Source organism: Chenopodium quinoa, unplaced genomic scaffold (genome assembly GCF_001683475.1).
Source record: "Chenopodium quinoa cultivar QQ74 unplaced genomic scaffold, ASM168347v1, whole genome shotgun sequence".
Classification (NCBI taxonomy): Eukaryota; Viridiplantae; Streptophyta; class Magnoliopsida; order Caryophyllales; family Amaranthaceae; genus Chenopodium; species Chenopodium quinoa.
The window spans coordinates 2,238,523-2,259,900 of record NW_018742815.1 but is presented as its reverse complement, the minus strand read 5'-3'; the positions used below and the strand labels follow the sequence as shown (position 1 = coordinate 2,259,900).

Here is a 21,378-nt window from a genome sequence, read left to right as displayed (position 1 = left end):
GGAACCCTAAATAATCACAATTAGGAGAATCTGAACTTAACGCCCAATAAGACGTTGGGTCTTATGTTCAATGAGATTAATTCTCTTAATTGATGATTGGGAACTTGTTTATTCATCCAAGGTAAAGTTCCGGTTTTTCTGTGATGAAAAGAGGTTGTTTTAAACTTAATAGAATTCCTGATAAAAGTGCTTTGGTCACATGAGCATGTTGGAACTCTACCTATATAAGTACGAGGTTTAGCCGCTTCAAGAAGCTATTAGGGGTGTAGCTTTGATGTACTTATGAATAGATATGGACACATGACTTATAGTGTCAAGCTAATATGTATTTAAGTAATTAATCTTGTGTGTGTAATATCTTCAAGTTTCCAAATGTGTTACTTTTGGTTCAAACGTTTTACGATACCAAATCGATACAGATTCTTGAATTGTATATTTCACTAAGTGGGAGTTCAAGTCTATGTACACTTTCATTTATGCATAAGATTGTTTTGTGATGATGATGTTTTTTTGCAATGTGTCTAGTTTAATTCTCAAAATGGGGGAGGATTGTTGATTAATTATGAGAATTTAGACAAATCCATGTTAATTAATTATATTGCTTAGGCAAAGGTGTTGTAATTTAATTAATAAATAATATTAAATCAATTAATCTTGTCCAAAATATTGATGAAGGAGAACTCAAACATTTTGACAGAAAACCTCTGTTTTAGAGGTGAAGGTACGTGAGCGCGGGGAAATTATGTCGTTGACTAACCTCCTCACGGCCAAACAAAATTTATTATAATTATAATCCTAAACTAACCCCTAAACAAGTCTAGTGGTAAGTTCGGAGTCGAACCACAAGGAACGGTAATGTTGGATTGTTCTCGATCTAATGCTTAAGCTACGCCGAAGTCGGTTTATGGATAGTGGACACTACAACTACACTAACACACATATAAAGATCAAGATATTACAAAGTCTACTAGGGGCAAAGATCCACTTTGAACAATTAACAAGTTAATGGGAATCGATTTGATAATCAATCATGCAAAGAAAGAATTAAAATGGGAATTAATTACCATCAAGAGCAATCTCTCAAATTCCTAGCCTAGATCCCTCATTGACTTGGTGCATAGAAGAAATTTACCCAAAATGCAATCAAATATATAAATTCTAATTCACAATCCCTTGTCAAACTAGAAGTAACATGCAATTAAGTTTGCTATCTTGGGAGATCAATCCAATCTAAAACAAACAACATGCCATCATCAATTCAATCAATTTAATCACACAATTATCATCAAATTTATCTCAAATAACTCAATTAACCATAACAAAGCTTCACTCAACACCTAGTAGAAGGAAATCTACTCAAACATGATTAACAAAGCAATTAATAAAGCATAAAGAGAGAAGAGAGTAAGAAATGCTCATTGATATAAAATGGAGATCTTCAAATCATCAAATTCCTCCTTTGATTATCCCAAATCCATGAAAACCATTGTTTCTATCACTTTCTCTCTCCAAAATTTGAGAGTTTCTCTCTCTAAAAACCTAAAACTACTGAAAATATGAATTCTCCCTTCTAAAATGAGCAAAGAATCTATTTATAGCCCTTACTAAATTGCCTAGGAAGCTCCGCAAAAAGTCGAGCAGCGCGTAGAGGAGCGGGCGTGCACCCCTCAGGAGCGGGCGCTCCAAACCTTCTGCCAAACTTCAAAATTGCACACCCTGTGAGGAGCGGGCGTGCGGCCTTGAGGAGCGGGCGCTCCTGGCTGCGGACTGGGCAAACTGCTCAGCTTCAAATGAGCATATCTCCCACGTTTTACATCGGAATTGAGCATATGACCTGTCGTTGGAAAGCTCTCAAGATAAGATTTCATCTCCGATTAGAATCGTCCCAAAATGTTTTGTAGATCAAAAGATATAGGCGTTTGAAGTATGATCTTTGCAAATCAAGTGCACATTTCTTCATTACTTGTTCTTTTGTGCTTTATATTTCTTCAATCTTGAGCAATGAACTTATCCAAGTGTTCCTAAACATAAGAGTAAACCAATAAAGTTTAATCTAATGTCATAAGCCACCAAAATATGCAAGAAAAGCCAAAATTGAGCAATAACGACATTTCACACATAAACATGACAAATGTAGTAAAACGTTATTAAAACCAAGTAAAAAGATAGAAAAACTATGAAAAACTAACTAGAAAACTCCTAAAAATAGCGACATAAATGACACTTATCAAATTCCACCAAGCTTAACTTTTGCTCGCCCTCGAGCAAAACAAAAGAAACACAAGGGAATGTGATGCATTTTATACAAAGAAAACTAGAAGGGAAAGAATATACACTAACTCACTTTCGTAGGAATCACGAATACATTTAGCGTATGCATCAAGAACTTTAAACCCTTAGATTGCTCTAGAGGACGAGTAAGCTCTCGTAAGGGTGTCCTAAGAGTTTCACCCATAACTCTTGACAAAAATCAAGGCAAGGCAATAAATAAATAAAATAAAATAAATCGAAGTAAGAGAAAAGTTACAAGCGTTCTAGAGTGGACTTTTATGATGGAATAAACACTAATGAATGTCAATCTTTCTAAAATAATAAAGGTATGCACGTTCTAAGATGTCCAAGGTTGATTGAAACATAACATATGCTAAGCATAGAGAACTAAAGGAAACACATTCCACCTTTTGTTTCAACCAATCAAACCATGTTCTCTCTACTAGTTTCAAATCCACTTTCAAGTTAGCTTCTCATGATTCCACGAAGAAACCGAAAAATAAATAAGAAATTAAAAACATTGAGAAGGTTACCCGACATCTTGGCTATGCAAACTCGCTCTATAGGCTTGATTCCTATTTCCCGCCATCATTGAATGACTTAACCCTCTAGGATCAAAAGGACTTTCAAGGTATTAACATATAAGCTAGGAGAGTAAAGGTGTGGAGAACTCTTGAAATTGGTGGTAAACCTATGTGAAGCACGGGTGGAACTTCTTCCACAAGATCCAAACGATTCCAAAACAAAAGTGCCAAGTATGCTTATTAAATATCTTTCCCCCAAGCTTATTTAACACAAAATAACAAAAACAGGGAGAACAACAATAACAAAACCCTTTTTTTTTGTGCTTTACATTCTTCTTTACTTTTTTTTTTCAATAATTCCTTTTTCCAAGCTTTTTTTTTTTTTTTTTTTTTTTTTTTTTTTTTTTTTTTAAATGTCCTTGCCTCTTTTAACTTTGGACGGATTTTTCTCAAAATGTATTTGGTTTTATGCAAAAAATTATATACAACACATACTTGCTTTGCAAATGAACTTATAATTCTAAACTTGCACCATAAACAATAAAACAAGCTCCAAAACAAAATTGCTTCACAAACTAAAGGTAGGATTTAAAGTGAAACCAAGGCTGGAAGGCTTGTATTAAGGTTAGAGAAAAGAATGTATATGGCTCAAATGGGCTAGTAATAGGGGCAATTGCAAACCAAATCCAAAATTGAAAATTAATCCTATAAAAAGAGAAATGTCTTTGTCATCTCCTAAAGTGGCTCAGTCGCGATCTTGGGAGCTAAAAGTCAAGTTCTAGATATGAGAATGCAATAGCCAAGGATCCAAATATGCCGCTCAACAAAGTATGATGAAGGCTAGAACAATTATACATCAATAGAGATAGCAATAACTAACTCTTGATTTCATATCCACTATAGAGAGCAACTCCATCTTACCACAAGCAAGTGAACTAGAGCTTCATGGTCCCAAAGTTCTTAGCCAACTACCTTAGCATACCATATCCTAGAGTCAACCTAACACATTCTCAAACCGTGCACACCTCTAAAATTTAGGAAGAAAGACATTCAAGAATACAAGTCCAAAAGTATTATGTCCAAAGCAAGAACAAAAGAAAATACATTGCAAATTTGCCTTGATAGAAACAAAAATCTTTTTGTGATTTTCAAGACATAGAAAATGGAAAAGCATATACAAATGTGCATGGAATATATATGATTCAAAATATAACAAATATGATAGAATACCCTCCCCCAAGCTTGAATGAGACAACATGCTCAAACATAAATCAAATAATCCATGGGAGGGGAAAACAAGGAGATCAATCCAACAACCCAACATATCTCCTGTTTCAAAGCCACTTTAGGTATCAACCAATGGAGAAAGAGCAAGGAAAGATATTACCGGATTTTAGGTGGGTGTATATACCCGCAAATGACCCAATTAAAATTTTCAAAGCCACTCTTCTCAAGAATTGAATCTTGTTTTCCATATGATAGCAATTGTGGTGCCAAACTTCCTTGATTCTTGATCCAAATCAATGCACCAAAGTATATCAAGTTATGTACCTAGAAAAAGGCACACAAACATTTCCATGACAGAAAATCTATTCTAAAAAGAAAAGAAAATGAAAGCAATAAAACACGGGTTACTTCCCGAGAAAGGCTTGCTTAAGGTCCAAGCTTGACCGCTCTAGTAAATAATATTGCAACGATCGCAAGAGCTTGTCAAATGCACTACAACACATCTCATAAGATAACAAGTAAGCAAATGATATAAGAAGGGCATGCACCAAGATTAGTGCACGCAAAAGAAGGTGAAGAGGGAGTTTCCAAGAAGAAGAAGAATCAAAAGAAAATTCAAGAAAATCAGAAAAAGAATAGAAAGGCAAACTCTCTTCACAAAAATCTTTTTGGGTGGCAAAATCACCCTTTTCCTCAATTGAAGACGAATGAGGGACATAAAAATCTTCATAGGCAAGGGGGTCCCCAATAGGCTCATTAACAAAGGAAGGAAGGGATATAGGAGTGTAGGGGATATGGTTGAAATTCCTTGAAAAAGGGACATGAGAGAAGGGGATAGGAGCAATGGTCTTACAAATGGTCTCTTCTTCACCACCATTCCTCAAATCACCAATTTGAGCATGAAAATCAATCATAGAATCCTCAAAAGAAGAACACTCATGATCATGATCTCCCTCAAACATCCAACTTCCAAGAGGAACTACATAATCCCCTTCACTACAATCATGAACAACAACTCCCTCAACTTCCTTAAAGCCTAAAATCTCAAAGCCATGCATGAATGGATGCAAATTAATTTCAAAATCATCTCTCTCCCATAAAGAATTCTTAATGAACTCACTCAAAAGGCTATGGATTTTCATTTGACACTCAATAAACACATTAAAAATAACCTTAAATGAATCCAAATACTCATGGATAAAAGGATCACAATCATGCACTTGAGACTCATCAAGATGGGAAAAAGGGTTAGGATTTTCAAAATCAACACTCTCTTCATTCTCAACTCCTTCACCATCACTCATATGCTCACCAATGGGATCCTCACACTCTCTTGGTTGCTCAAAATCATCATCATCATCCTCAACACACACATTAAATTGGGATTTTTCACAAACAAGCATCAAGGGTGACAATTGGCTTTCTAACTCTTCTTTTCTTCTCCTTCCCTCCTCAAGACGCTCCTCATTCTTTTTCATTATCTCTAATTGACCTCTCATAGAATTAAGAATCATTTCATTACTAGGCCCAAGCTCATTATCAAGCTCAATGCACCTAATTTGAGATTCAAAAGTAGCAATAAGGGATTCAAAAGGTGTTGAAGGTTGAGGCTCAACAAGAGAAGAAGAAGTACAACCAAGATTGGAAAAATCAACATTAAGATCATGAGCATATACATCACATTGGGGAGTGGGGGCACAATCAAACACATGAGATTCATCATTAAGGGAACGAAGCACATCACAAGAAGGCATGGTAAATAATGAAGAATATTGAAACACACCATTAGCATCAACTTGAGCATGTACCTCATCATCATGAACAAAAGAGGAAATAGAGTTGAAATCATGTGTTTTAGGTTCACTTAAGGGATCATGTAACAAATCATGGGAATTCATGCTAATATTAGAAGTATCAACACATTGCATATCAATAATAGAATCATGATTACCCTTATTATAGACATCCCAAGCAAACCAAACATAAAAATCCCAAGCATCATCAATTGATAATGCTCTAAATTCACCATTATGCATGCATTCAACTTCATCCCTAGTTTGCTCATTCAAACCAAAATAACAAATCACACAAGCCTCCCAAAGACTACAACAATCAAAATCCAAATATCCCTCAAGTCTATTGAAATATTCACAAAAAGGCTCATTTTCATATTGAGGAAACGAGTTACTTGCCATTTTTTTTTACAAAAACAAGCAAAAATTAAAAAAATAAAATAAAAAGAAAAGTATACACAAAGACCTAGACTCAAGCAATCAAAAACAATCAAGCATTGACACCGTTCCCCGGCAACGGCGCCATTTTGAGCGCGGGGAAATTATGTCGTTGACTAACCTCCTCACGGCCAAACAAAATTTATTATAATCCTAAACTAACCCCTAAACAAGTCTAGTGGTAAGTTCGGAGTCGAACCACAAGGAACGGTAATGTTGGATTGTTCTCGATCTAATGCTTAAGCTACGCCGAAGTCGGTTTATGGATAGTGGACACTACAACTACACTAACACACATATAAAGATCAAGATATTACAAAGTCTACTAGGGGCAAAGATCCACTTTGAACAATTAACAAGTTAATGGGAATCGATTTGATAATCAATCATGCAAAGAAAGAATTAAAATGGGAATTAATTACCATCAAGAGCAATCTCTCAAATTCCTAGCCTAGATCCCTCATTGACTTGGTGCATAGAAGAAATTTACCCAAAATGCAATCAAATATATAAATTCTAATTCACAATCCCTTGTCAAACTAGAAGTAACATGCAATTAAGTTTGCTATCTTGGGAGATCAATCCAATCTAAAACAAACAACATGCCATCATCAATTCAATCAATTTAATCACACAATTATCATCAAATTTATCTCAAATAACTCAATTAACCATAACAAAGCTTCACTCAACACCTAGTAGAAGGAAATCTACTCAAACATGATTAACAAAGCAATTAATAAAGCATAAAGAGAGAAGAGAGTAAGAAATGCTCATTGATATAAAATGGAGATCTTCAAATCATCAAATTCCTCCTTTGATTATCCCAAATCCATGAAAACCATTGTTTCTATCACTTTCTCTCTCCAAAATTTGAGAGTTTCTCTCTCTAAAAACCTAAAACTACTGAAAATATGAATTCTCCCTTCTAAAATGAGCAAAGAATCTATTTATAGCCCTTACTAAATTGCCTAGGAAGCTCCGCAAAAAGTCGAGCAGCGCGTAGAGGAGCGGGCGTGCACCCCTCAGGAGCGGGCGCTCCAAACCTTCTGCCAAACTTCAAAATTGCACACCCTGTGAGGAGCGGGCGTGCGGCCTTGAGGAGCGGGCGCTCCTGGCTGCGGACTGGGCAAACTGCTCAGCTTCAAATGAGCATATCTCCCACGTTTTACATCGGAATTGAGCATATGACCTGTCGTTGGAAAGCTCTCAAGATAAGCTTTCATCTCCGATTAGGATCGTCCCAAAATGTTTTGTAGATCAAAAGATATAGGCGTTTGAAGTATGATCTTTGCAAATCAAGTGCACATTTCTTCATTACTTGTTCTTTTGTGCTTTATATTTCTTCAATCTTGAGAAATGAACTTATCCAAGTGTTCCTAAACATAAGAGTAAACCAATAAAGTTTAATCTAATGTCATAAGCCACCAAAATATGCAAGAAAAGCCAAATTTGAGCAATAACGACATTTCACACATAAACATGACAAATGTAGTAAAACGTTATTAAAACCAAGTAAAAAGATAGAAAAACTATGAAAAACTAACTAGAAAACTCCTAAAAATAGCGACATAAATGACACTTATCAGTACGCTGCCCCTATACTCCGCCCGGTCAGCCGCTGATATGTCTATTTTATATAGTATTTTACCCCCGTCCCAAGGTCATTATTAGTAGTGTTTTTGGCTCTTTCAGGCCACTTTTATTACTAATATGTGTTTTCTAGTGTTTTCGTAGTTTTGGTTGAGTTTTGCAGGGAATTGCACCTTTGGAGCATTTTCCCGGGATTTTTATGAAGCAACTACGAGCATTGGAGGAACGCGACCACTTTTGGAGCCCAAGGTCGGCTAGAGTCATCGAGTCGGTGATTAAGGGCTCGGTTATTTGGATCAGGAGGCAATTGGACCATGTATTTGAGACCCGAGAGGAAATATGGATTAGGCCGAGAAATCTAGCCCAACGAAGTCCAAGCCTCGAAGAAGAAGACCGGACCCGATCGGGCAAGCATATGCCCGATCGGGCGAGATGCATGCTGGTGCGTAGCCCAAGGCGCGCCTGATCGTGCGAGGCTTAGCACGATCGGGCGGGGCTATGAGAAGACCTGAGCGAGCAAAGAGGCGCGCCCGATCGGGTGGTCTCTAGCTCGATCGGGCGCGTTTCTGGAGAACCATTTTTGACGAGCAATTAGTTTCTAATTAGGAGTTGTTTTAGTTTTGTTTTAAATACGTTTTGTGCGGAATAATTAGGGGTCTCTTCTCTTAGACCTCTTCTTCTTCTCTTAATTCTTCTTCCTTAGACTTCCTCTCTCTACTTAGACTTCTCTCTATAAACTCTCTCTCTCTAAACCTTTGTTTTTATTTCTTTGATTAATTCCAGATTATTTTGGTAATGATTTCTCTTCCAATAATCTTAGTTATTTATTTTATTTCTTTCATCATGATTTATTTTATTATTTTGATTAGTTTAGTTTTTAATATGTGTGAGTAGTTTAATTTCTAGGGTTCATGGGGATCTAATAAATAATATGAAGGGGTAAATTATTATTTGTTGATTATCAATGCTAGATTAATTTCCTATTGATTGATTAAATGCTCTGTGACTAGATTAGGCCTATCTTTTATGCATGAGTTTGACAATATTGATTCAAGAATCGAGAGATGAGAATTAATGTTTAGGTCTAGTTTCAATAGGCAAGTTAATTTATAAATGGTTAAGTCAAGATTCGAGAGATGAGATTTAATATCGATAAATTAATTGTGTGATTGTAATAAGTAGCGTGAGCCCTTTACAATCTGGTTAATTGATGCATTGATGATTGTCTATTATTGATTATTGGTATTGCATGATAATTTCTTATTGGATTGTTTTAATGTTTTACAATTGCGGGTTGTAAAAGTATAGCAATATTAAATTGATGAATCGAGTAGATGTTAATTTGATATTAAAGGCTATTTTCAATAAGAACTTAGATCTAGTAAATTGCGAGAGCCTGTTAGATCTATGTTGATTAATAAATTGCGAGAGCCTGTTAATCATGTTATTTATGAAATGTCAATGATTGATTACTATGTTTTACCCTGGAGTATTATTTATTGGTGAACCTATGCCCTAGATCCTTTTATATATTATTTTCTCCCTATTCCTACTCTTTTTAGTTTAGTTTCTTATTCAACTATAAATATTGGTTACTTAAATAGTTTAGATTATATTAATCAATTAGGAGTAAAAAGACTAGTTTCCCTGTGGAGATCGACCCTACTTCCCTGTCTACCTTAGTTAGTGATTTAGGTAATTATTTTTGATAAGGGGATACGACTTTACCCTGTCAGCCGCCCAATCAGGGTGATGCTTGCCCGATCGGGCGCGAGGGTGACCAGAATATCGTCTTCTATGCCGCCCGATCGGGCAGCCACCGCCAGATCGGGCGCGAGAAGGGAACGAAATTGATGGAAATTACAATCTGGAATTTTGGGTTCACCGCCCGATCGAGCAACCACCGCTCGATCGGGCCCGAGAGGTGGCAGAAATTGACGCTCATTATCGCCCGGTCGGGCGGTGGCCGGCCCGATCGGGCGCGTGGAGTTCAGTTTGAAAACTGGAAGTTTTGTCAGTTTTTGTACAGTTTTGGTAGTTTTTCTTCGTGACTTTTTGTGGAAGTTGAGACTTTAATGTATATATGTTCTTGAAACATATGATGGGTATTAAGTGAGAAAAATAATCAGTTTTTATTTTTCTTGTAAACCTTTTGCAATTTTTATAATTATCATCATCATAAATTCAAAGGCTTACTTACATTGTTTTGTAATCATCCTACTTGTGATTGCAATTGTTTCTTCGTTGTATCTCCTAAGTAAATTTCCGTGAAAACCCAGGTGTAGTATAGGGTCGAAATTATACTTTTGGGAAAGTGATTCCGTTCACGCCTCGATGTTTTTCCGTTCTAACTTGTTTGCTATTTTTGTGACCCTTGTTCATACACAAATTCCCCAACACAACTGACATTATATTGAACATAGTAACCTTTAATTTTTACATAGTAACCCTATTTTTAACATAATAACCTATATTAAAACTAGTACAAAGTATAACGTTTAATATTATTGTGAACTTAAAGTATAACATTATGACCCTAATTTTAACATAGTAACTTTTATTATTCATATTAACCGGTATATAAAATATTTTATTAAAAAAATAACCTCTTATAGTCTATATATTACCAAAATGACTTTTATTTATATTGACTCTTTTTTTAACTAATAAAACAACAATAGTTTTCTTGATGTTAGTGGTCCACAATGAATTAGTGTGAACCAGGTCCATTTAAGAATTTATATGATTTTTGTATGTAAAGTTTCCTTTATTTGTTGTATAGTAAATACATAGTAGAAGAAGTGTAAATACATAGTAGAAGAAGTTTCCTAAAAAAAAAAAAGTAAATAAGATTGTTTGTGTGTGATTCTTATAAGTATATCAAGATTATATTCTTAAAAAAATAAAATAAAGATTAAAGTAATTTTATGTTTCCAAAAGTCCCAAAACATATACTTCGTATTTTAGATAGGCATATCCATCTATAGAATGTAAAATATCATTACTCCGTACTTATTTTATTCGGTTGATTAAGGTAAATATTATGTAATGATTTCCTAAAATAAAAGTTCAAACAATAAGATATTATATTTTTCTCCAAAATACATCGGATATTAGATATTTTTAGGATTGGACTCTCTTTCCTAATATATGGCTTTGATAAATCCTAGCTCATATGGAATATCGCCTATTTGATTATATATTTGATTGTGGGGTGGATTTCAATTTGTATAAAAGTTCTGTAAATCTTTGATTTTGATAATCTCTAATATATTTTTTCGAGTGAAAGAAGTTAAAAGGTTGGTAGAATTAAGATGGGTGATTATTCGATTTCCCTCAAAAAAAGAAAAGAAAAAGAGAGATGGCTGATTGGTCTATGTTGCCTAATGATCTTCTCGATGCAATTGCTCTGAAATTAGATTCAATTGAGGATTTAATATGTTTCTCCGCGGTATGTCGTTCATGGAATGATGTTTTCATCATGGTTAAGCGAAAGTGGATGCCAACCACACCTTGGTTACTACTAGCCGAGCAAGAGCATGAGCACGAGCACGATCACGATCACGATCACAATCACAATCACGAGCACGAACACAAGGTTTGTTCGGGTTGTAGGAAAATCTTTGACATTCGCAAAAATAAGTGTTTAGAATTGAATATATCACAAGCCTCTAGGAGGCGGTGTTGGGGTTCGAGGTATGGATGGATTGTGATGATAGGCGGCTACGACGACAAGCAAGTCTCGTTATTTAATCCAATCACTAAAGGTCAACTTAGCCTACCATCCCTTGAATCAGGACTCGGTGAATGTGCTACTAAAGTGCGCAAGGCATTTGTAATAAAAATTGACGAAGATGACTTTGTTGTAATGGTGACCAATAATCATCACCAATTATCATTGGCTCGACCTGGAGATAAAACATGGACAAAGGTTATAACAATCAGCGGCGAAAAAGCTCATGTTCTTGATGTGTTGTCCTGGAAGGGATTAGTGTTGATCATGCACAGTTATAGATATCTCACTTGTTGTGATGTTAGCACAATTCGTAACTTTAGCCCATCTCAACCTGTTTATGCCAATAAGCCTTATGGTCTCATTACTTTCCCTTTGGACATCGACGGTAGTTCGAGTATTTGTCAAGACTGCTATATGGTTGAGTTAGCCGGTGATTTTTTATTAGTAGTACGAAATAAGTTTACAATTTGGTACCGCAATTTTGGTCTGGGTCATGACGAACATGAAGCAACACCTTGTTTCACTCGTGATTTTAAGGTCTATAAGTTGAGTTATTTGGGAGAAATCAGGCCTAAGACTAGATCTGATTATAGACACGTGAGGATTTTGTCCAATGTTAAAGATTTAGGTGATTATATGGTATTCGTTAGTAATAACTCTGCCATGAGTGTTCATAAATCAAAGCTCCCTAATTGTCAACATAATGTTATTTACTTTACCGGTGATGAAGAACAACACATGAGTATGTTTGACATGGCGTCCAGAAAGATCAAGCGGTTTTACCCAGGCAACGATACCATGTCTAGGGTTTTTGCTCCTACATTGTTTATGCCCAAATTTTAAGCTAGATGCCTTTGCTGTATTTCTTTTTGTTTGTGAAGACATGCTGTAATTCGATTTTAAAGAATATATATATATATTAAATTTATTAATATAATAGTACTTTAAACTCATTGTTTTTGTTGATCCTGTCTTATATTTATCACTTATGTTCTGATCATAATTACTAGTTACCAATAATGCTTTTTACCAATGCATTAGCACAAACACCCTTATTAGACAAAACGTATAAAGTTGAATTATCTCGTTATGTTGTTGCTTAAAGACAGATCAAAGTACCATAAACAGAAATTGAATTAGCCATTGACTTCATCACCATGTTCACTTGCTGAGGCAGCATAAATTGTGCGTTCATATTCAATGGCAGCCTATCATTCTTCACCGCGTGCTCACGTGCTTCTTATGATAACTTATGATACTTCATGGCTCTGCATACCCCTTCCCTCTCTTCCTCGGACAAGTTTGGGTGTGCCTGCATTTCAAACATAATCGACTCAAATCAACATACCATTGCAAATTAAACAGAGGCAGTACTCCATACTTAACCATAAAGTGTAAAAAAAGGCCTTTGAATCAACTGAGTAAAAGATCTTATTGAGAGCATACCTTGAGGTATCTATCTATAGCTCTGTAGAGATTGTCGTCAGAGTATCGAACATTCTTTGGGAACAATTCAGCAAGCATTCGAAAACCATCAACTGGAAGAGTCCTGTCCCTTGCTATAAGTGCCAGAAAGCCATCCACTAGCCTCACAACTACGTACAAAGATCTTCGATTTATCCTCAACATGTATTATCCTAATCAAGCTCTCAACAATCACCCTTCTTACTTGATGGTTTATGCTTTTGTGGGTTGGTATCCGAACCCCAAATGAGATTCTGGATAGCCATTTAGCAGTCCAGTAGGCTATGCAGGACCCCAAAACCAACCTCGGGTTTAACTCCTTTCTTCCTAATCAAAGTAATACTTCAATAAAATGATCAGTTCTAAGCAATGAAGCAACTATTGGGTTTGTTCATCCCAAGTCCCACATGGAAGGCATAAGGAGGTGAAGAGCAAACTCCATTACTAGTATGAGGCCTTTGGGAAGGTGCCCAAAAACAAATTGATGCGGAATAGTCCCAAAGTGGACAATATTATACTAATTTGGAGTGCAGTGTGCGTACGACCTGTCAAGGTGGGTGACCCCCGGGGCAACATCTTCAAACCACCAATTCTAGCTCTACCTTCCAGCCATAACAGAACTTCACTATCAGCTCGAATACCTTTGGGACAACAAAGAGCAAGAAGCATGGGATGCAGCCTTACTTGTCAAGAATTTAACCTAAAAAATTCTCTAGGTTTTCCCCAAACGCACCCTCCATAAGTTCCCAAAAACTTAATAACACCCTTCATTAACCTCTTTTATTTTGCTGAACTAAACTTTTGACACAAGGAACATGAAGTTACACAGTTGAAAGGTTTAGAAATTACATAGTACATACTTTATATGAAATGTCTGAATTTCAATATTGGGTAGTATCCTCTATACCAATTGGTTTCAAATAAGAAGGTTAGAGAACCATGGACCCATGGTAATTGAGTACGAACCACAAATACTGTCAATATCTGTATCTCTTATTAGCATAATCAGCAATTAGCCCCTAGACTCCCAGCTGCGCTAGTACATTGCTGTAGGAGGAGCTAGCTCAGTTAGGCATATGAGATCGAGTAAAGAATGTATATGAACACAATCTGCAGTACACGAGCCAGGATGAAAATGAGATCAAGCAAGGACATAATTTGACACTTCGACGTGCCTGCAGGACTTGCAGCTGAAAACATTCAAGTTGAATCGCGTTCATAACTTATGAATCTTGAGAGAGTTATCCTATATGCTTAAAACTATAAAAAGATGTAGCTTCCTTTGAGGGGCTATGAGATCCATCATAATTAAATTTATATGTTTGACATTTAAGCCTGTTTTTGTTTAAGGGGTATAAAATTGTAGAGCAGTATTAGACAAAAGCGTCATAATAAACCATTAAAAAGCATCTTGACAATATTATGTCCAAAGAGAAAATGTGATAAATTAGAGTTCCAACAAAACAAAACAACATTTGTCTATTAATTATAGACCAAGGATATATATGTGTTTTTTACTTTTCCTCAAAAAAAAAAAAAAAAAAAAAAAAAAAAAAGAAAAAAAAAGAGAAACAGGAAATAATATAGAGGAGATTTGGGGGAAGGTCGGATTTGTTCTCATATCAATTCCCTTATATTTGACACTAACCCAGGTCACCTAAACTTATGGGAGAGACTGAATCTACATGATCTTATATCTTATGGAAGAATAACACGTGTTGCAATGCACCAATGACAAAAAAAAAAAAAAAAAAAAAAAAAAAAATCCAACCAATCAATTAAGGACGCCCTCTCAAGCAACACTGATGTTGATGGACTGATATCCATTTTTGACATTGCCTTGAAAAGTGGAAAGTGCACTTTAGATAAAGGAAAGTAAATGCACATTTACAAGCAGTCACCAGATCAGATATTACCTCAAATTCAGGAACTTCTCATGATAACAATGGTAGCAATTTCTTCTCGATCTATTAATCCTTTCGCAAGCATCTTGTCATTAAAGAATGAATCATGGTTAGTCTAATCCTTTTGCAAGCACCTTGACAATAATAAGATCGAATACCAAATCATAAGCATCTAAATCTTCCCTTTTTTAGTCCAACTGTTTCAAGTTCAGTTTGAGGAAGGCAAAATAGCTATGCTTTTAATTTACTCTAAAGATGCACATACCAAATTCACATAATTTGGAGATCTTCCCCAGAACAAGATTAATGGGCATAAGGCCATAATGAATTACTCGTATATTGGATTGAATTCTACTCCTTTAAAAATACTCCTAATAAGATGAAGACTCTGATCTATGAAAGATTACCATATTCGGCTTTCTTACTACGTGCCCATGGATATTAAAACACAATACCTGGCCATTGTCCAGTACCGAGATTTCACTTGCATAGAAACGTTAAAAACCTCTGTAAACAAATTAGCACTTACTTTTGGGTTTCCCCCTAAAAAAATGTCTGTGCCTCTGCAAGCCATATTTGTAGAAATGGTAATAGCATGTTTCCTCCTTGCCTGGGCAATGATTTCAGCTTCCCTAGCAGCATACTGGAAGATAAATCAACAAGAAGAAAACAAACTTGAGAAAAATAAACAAATAAGATAAAATGAGCCATCCACAACACAAAGCTCTAATGCATTATCAACTTATGCCATGCATACAGAACAGCTAGGATATGGAAATCACCCACACATTATGAACAAGATCTCCTTTCTAGCAAAGAAATCAAAATATCTGCAGTCATCACTAGCTTGTGTTTCACATCATCATTACTTCACTTGTCACCAAGTACCAACTTTTTCACAAAGTCATTGCCAACCTAAAGGTCCTAAATCCTCAAATCTAAAATATTCAGAGGTGGTACTATTCAAGATATGGAATAAAATCTCGTTTACATCATTTGCTTTGTATAACTAGCACAGTAGCACATTTAGTGAGAAGAAAAACTAGACAGCTCATGAACCCACAAACCATAAAAAGAGGCTGTCATGGAAAGGTTTATGATGTTAAGTTATTCTCGTGAACTTTACCCCTTCTTCATATAAGAGACCTACCTATCAAAGTTGGAAGGCCAAAAGGATAGTGTAAAAACTAAAAACTATATATATATGTCTCAGAGAACTTAGTCATTCAATTAAAATACTAGAACACACAATGCTATAAAAGTGCTACTCTGTTAATTAACAGCAGCAACATTGCAAATTAAGCAATATTAAGGTCAATCTACTCTTCCAAGCCGAGGTCTTTGCCATCTACCTGACACTTACTTGGATTAAAGGAAAAGACTGGATATCAAGCAAACTAGTTTCAGACTCCAAGAGAGCAATCGTGAGCACAATACAGCTAAACTAACTTCCTCAGTCCAAAAATGCAGGGAACTACTACAGGAGATGGAAAACATGGAACTGGTCTTTGAAGGAAGAATTCAGAATGCAGTAGCTGATATTTTTGCTATGGAAGCTAGATGTAACATACAAAGCTTGTATCAACCATGTATTTCATTAATTCCACGCAAATATGTACTACTGCATTAGCAAATGATGTAAAGGACTAAGTAGGAACTCTCTTGATGTACGAAAAAGTGATGCACCATATAATATAAAAACTCTACTACTCTGCTATGACCTTAATCTAAGCATCCTTCTCTTAGAAAAAAAAAAATAAATACTGAAGAGAGTATGATTTATTCCTTCAAAATTCAATAACCAATTTACCATAGAAACATCTTGAAATCAACTTTTAGCATAACATTCAATCAAAATTAAGCACCAAAAAACTTGAAAAATCCAGATACCCTTGTCGCACCAATTTTTTTCTAGTTAGACTCACTGTTGAAGTTCTTGCAGGACTATTTAGAGAATGAGAATATGGAGAGGTTACAGGAATAATGGACTCACAGATGACTTGAAGCTCATTCATCTTTTCTTCGAACTTGGAAGCTTCAGCTAGCTGATTATTTCAACCTAGCCACTGGATTGTTCCCCATCAAAAACAGTAGAATTCTTTAGAGCTCATAAGTTCTTCTAAGGTAACAAATTTAACAAAAATATGGCAAAATTGGCAAACAATTGATAGCATTCAAGCATAGTTCTTTTGGTGAGATAGGAACTTGAAGATTAATCAAGCCTTGAAAACAAAGAAAAGGGAGTCACAAAGATTAGGGATTTATTGAGCAATTCTTTGCATTTTGAAGATATCTCAAAAGCACCTCAACATTGCAAAAATCATCACTAAAATAAGTAATTAAAATTCTAAGAAAGCTATACTTGCCGTTGGCAACTAGGCCATTGCAGCAATTACCACCACAACCGAAAAAATAAAAAAATAAAATAAAAAAAAACCCCTTCCGGTAAGAAAAGCCTTCAAAACATACTCAATCACCTTCCATCTAACCCAAACCAAAAAACTTTAGAAACCTTGAGACTCCAGTCCTTCCAACAAATTTCTTTCTGGCAACAGTCCTCTCAGATTTATCAGAACAAGCAGTGTTATCTTCAGGTTTAGATGCTTTAGCAATTATGGGGTCACAGATGACTTGAAGCTCATGCAGCTTTTCTTCAAACTTGGAAGCTTCAGGTAGCTGAGAATTACAATCTAGCCACTGAATTGACTTCACAATGGCATTTTTCATCCTCATATTATCCTCGAAACTAATCTTTTTTGCGTAGTCTCCAAATGTCTCCCACATTTTGTTAGCATATTTCTCCAAATCATTCTTAGCCTTCACCTTCCTTAAGTATTTCTCATCCTCAGCCCTGTACTTGTCAGCCTCTTTCAACATTTTATTAACCTCCTCCTCAGATAATCTACTCCGATTATTAATGGTGATCTGGTTCTTGTTCCCGGTATTAATGTCCTCTGCGGAAGCAGTAAGAATCCCATCAGCATCGATCTCAAACCAGATGTTAAATTTTGGAACATATTTTGGTGCAGGAGGAATGTCAGAAAGCAAGAATTTGCCCAGAAAGTTGTTCTTTTTAGCAATTGGTCTCTCACCTTCATATATTGAAATTAACACATCAGTAAGATTGTCTTCATGAGTAGTAGCCCCGACAACCTTCTTTGTTGGGAGAATAGTGTTACGTGGGACAACTACTTTCATACCCCCACCATAGAACTCAACACCAAGCGATAAAGGTGCAACATCGACAAGCACCATATCTTTCTTAGTATTCACACCAGCCAAGACAGAAGCATGGACAGCGGCCCCATAGGCAACTGCTTCATCTGGGTTAATGCTTCTACAAAGCTCCTTCCCATTGAGAAACTCTTGCAAAAGCTGCTGGATCTTAGGAATTCGAGTTGATCCTCCGACAAGGACTACATCGTGAACATCACTCTTCTCCATCTTTGCATCTTTCAAGCACTGATCAACTGGATCAATACACTTCCTAAACAAATCAATATTCAACTTTTCAAATCGAGCACGAGTGATAGTTGATGTAAAATCAATGCCCTCATAGAGGCAATCGATATCAACAGTAGTTTCATGAGCAGATGAAAGAATTCTTTTGGCTCTCTCTGCAGCTGCTCTCAACCTACCAAGAGCCCTTGAGTTGTTACCAATGTCCACATTGTGTTGCCTTTTGAAGTCCTCCACAAAGTAACTGACCATGTTATTGTCGAAGTCTCCACCGCCAAGATGGGTGTCACCACATACTGCTTTAACTTCAAATACTCCCTTTTTCAAACATACTAAAGATACATCAAATGTCCCACCACCAAGATCAAATACTAGTATATGCTTTTTGCGTATGCAACTTTCATTAAGCTTGTTGTCAAGACCATACGCAATAGCAGCTGCAGTTGGCTCATTGATTATACGCATAACATTTAGTCCAGCAATGACTCCTGCATCTTTCGTAGCCTTACGCTGAGAATCATTGAAGTAGGCCGGTACAGTGATAACTGCATTTTTCACTGTTGTATTAAGATAGGCCTCTGCTATCTCTTTCATCTTCACTAGGACCATTGATGATATCTCCTCAGGAGCGAAGTGCTTCTCCTCACCCTTATAGGTCACTACCATCCTAGGCTCCTTGTCTTCACATGAATTAGGAGGGGCAATAACCTTAAATGGCCAAAGCTTAATATCATTCTGCACTGTTTCGTCGCTGAATCTCCTGCCTATAAGTCTCTTGGAATCTACGCAATATCAATATGCAAAAGTATTAAAAGCAGGGGAAAATTTGCACAAAATTTTGATCTTTGACCAAGGGTTCTCAGTACAAGGATCTCTTTAATTTCTCTAAAAATAAGTTTATAATTTTTTAGTAATGAGTATACTGTTACACAAACAGCTTTGGATTAGGTATAGTTACAAAGTTTATTTTTACTTTGAGCAATAAATTTGAGTAGTGAGTACACACTACATAGTAACACAAACAACTATTTCCTTATTTTCCTCATTTTACAGGTAATAATTTCTGTAAATTTCCAGATAGTTGTAGGTGACTTTTAAACAAAAGATTAGCTTAAACTGATAATTTTCAAGTTAAGGATAATTTAACTTCTTTGAGGCCTACAAAGAAAAGGTCCTTAATTAAGAAGTAAATGTTAAGGTTTGGCAAATGCAAGGTCAGAGTTGCCAGTGCAGTAAAGCAAACCGCGCGTTACAAATGACAGTTTGATGGAAGGATTGATATGAAAGCAGGAAGCATTTACAGACAAGATGTATTTAAGACTGCAGAACATCTCCATAGTTGACTGCAGACATACTTAAACTACATTTTCTTAAAGTATTTCAATTTTTTCACACCATCTCACAGCAAATTTGTCATAGAGCTGGTTAATCCTCAAGCTCTACGTAGACAACATAGCCAGGATGGTACTCAGCCGCAGACTCAATTAACATTTGGATTAGAGAGGATTGCCTGTTCCATGAATCCATGATCATTTACTTATTCTATAAAATAAATTAATTAATAGTATCAATATATTTCTTTAGGCCTCCCCTTTGTTTCCTCATCTCTTGCAATGAGTATTATCTTCCATGCCTAACATATCTTACCCCCCAGACCTCCAAGCATAGGTTCTTTTATATTCGATTCACATCGACAGTGGTTGACACTATGTATCCGAATTCTACACGTACTACATCCTCCCCTCGCCCTCCTTTTCCCAGGGTCCGTCTCCCATTAAAGGCCATAATACGATTCAATCTCATGTATAAAGCAGAAATTGTCTAATACAAATAAATGTACATTATTTGCACATATTTGAATCTTTTCTGTTTCATTACTTATTTGAATCTTTTCCGTTTCATTTACTATGTTTATACCAAACACCCCCTTAATGTAGAAGGAATAAATTCTTTTAAACTCCAATTTGTTTCAGCTACACAATTCTAATTGTATTATACTCAAATTGGTACTCTTCATCTATAGATCAATTGGTCCAAAATTAATCATAATATTACTCAATCAATACCAAATTTCATAACTCAGAACAGAGAAATAATTACAATATAAGATATTGAGAATATTAATTGATGATAAATTAATTTGATAAGCTATCTTTATTCAATGCCGCATCAAATTAAAGGGTTCGAAGAACACACCAAAGATAGTATTAGTGGGGTTGGAACTTGGAAGTGAGTTGGTTTTTGGCAGCTTCTCCGATTAGTCGTTGAGTAGGAGTGAAGGCAACCCAAGACGGCGTCGTTCTGTTACCTTGATCATTTGTGACGATCTCAACACGGCCGTGCTGCCAAACTCCGACGCAAGAGTAGGTGGTTCCGAGATCGATTCCTATTGCCGGCCAAAGTCCGTCCTCCTTTTTACTGGTTCTTCCCATCTATGTATAACTGGGTGTTAATTGGAGACGGAAAAAGAACAAGGGGAGTATATGATATTATTGGGATAGTGTAGATAAGTTTTATCAAAAATAATTGGCGATAGGTTCATACAAATGTTTTAAATTGAGAATTTAGACCTTGTAATTCAATTTGGGGAGCAAATTTGGTGCTCAATCAAAAATTTTGCAACCGTACCCGGGGTTGGGATCGATTTTTAATATTCGGAATCGGTTTAATCAGTTTCTAAAATTTTGGAATTGGAAATGAAACAATTGAATATTGGTTCCGATTCCATTTACATGTTTTTATAAAATAGCCTTCTGGCCCGTGCAATGCACAGGTTATTTATATAAAATTGTATTGAGAGATAAGCGAGGAAATATTATTTAGTCATTATAGGGTATAATATGTAATCGGAAAAATTGTATTGAGAGATAAGTGAGGAAATATCAGTAAGTCATTATAGAGTATAATATGTAATCGGAAACATGACTAAAGAAATTAAAATTTTGGAACTTTAATCGAAAAAGAGGCTT

At 35.8% G+C, this 21,378-nt stretch overlaps 1 protein-coding gene and 1 pseudogene across 1 annotated transcript; one reads left to right on the top strand and one right to left on the bottom strand.

Moving 5' to 3' along the window:
- Nucleotides 1-11,207: 11,207 nt before the first annotated feature.
- LOC110725409 lies at nucleotides 11,208-12,425 on the top strand. Its single transcript, XM_021904890.1, has one exon. The coding sequence runs from the start codon at nucleotides 11,208-11,210 to the stop codon at nucleotides 12,423-12,425; it is 1,218 nt and encodes a 405-aa protein (XP_021760582.1).
- Nucleotides 12,426-17,192: 4,767 nt separating this feature from the next.
- Nucleotides 17,193-21,092, bottom strand: LOC110725711 (annotated as a pseudogene).
- Between the last annotated feature and the right edge of the window lie 286 nt (nucleotides 21,093-21,378).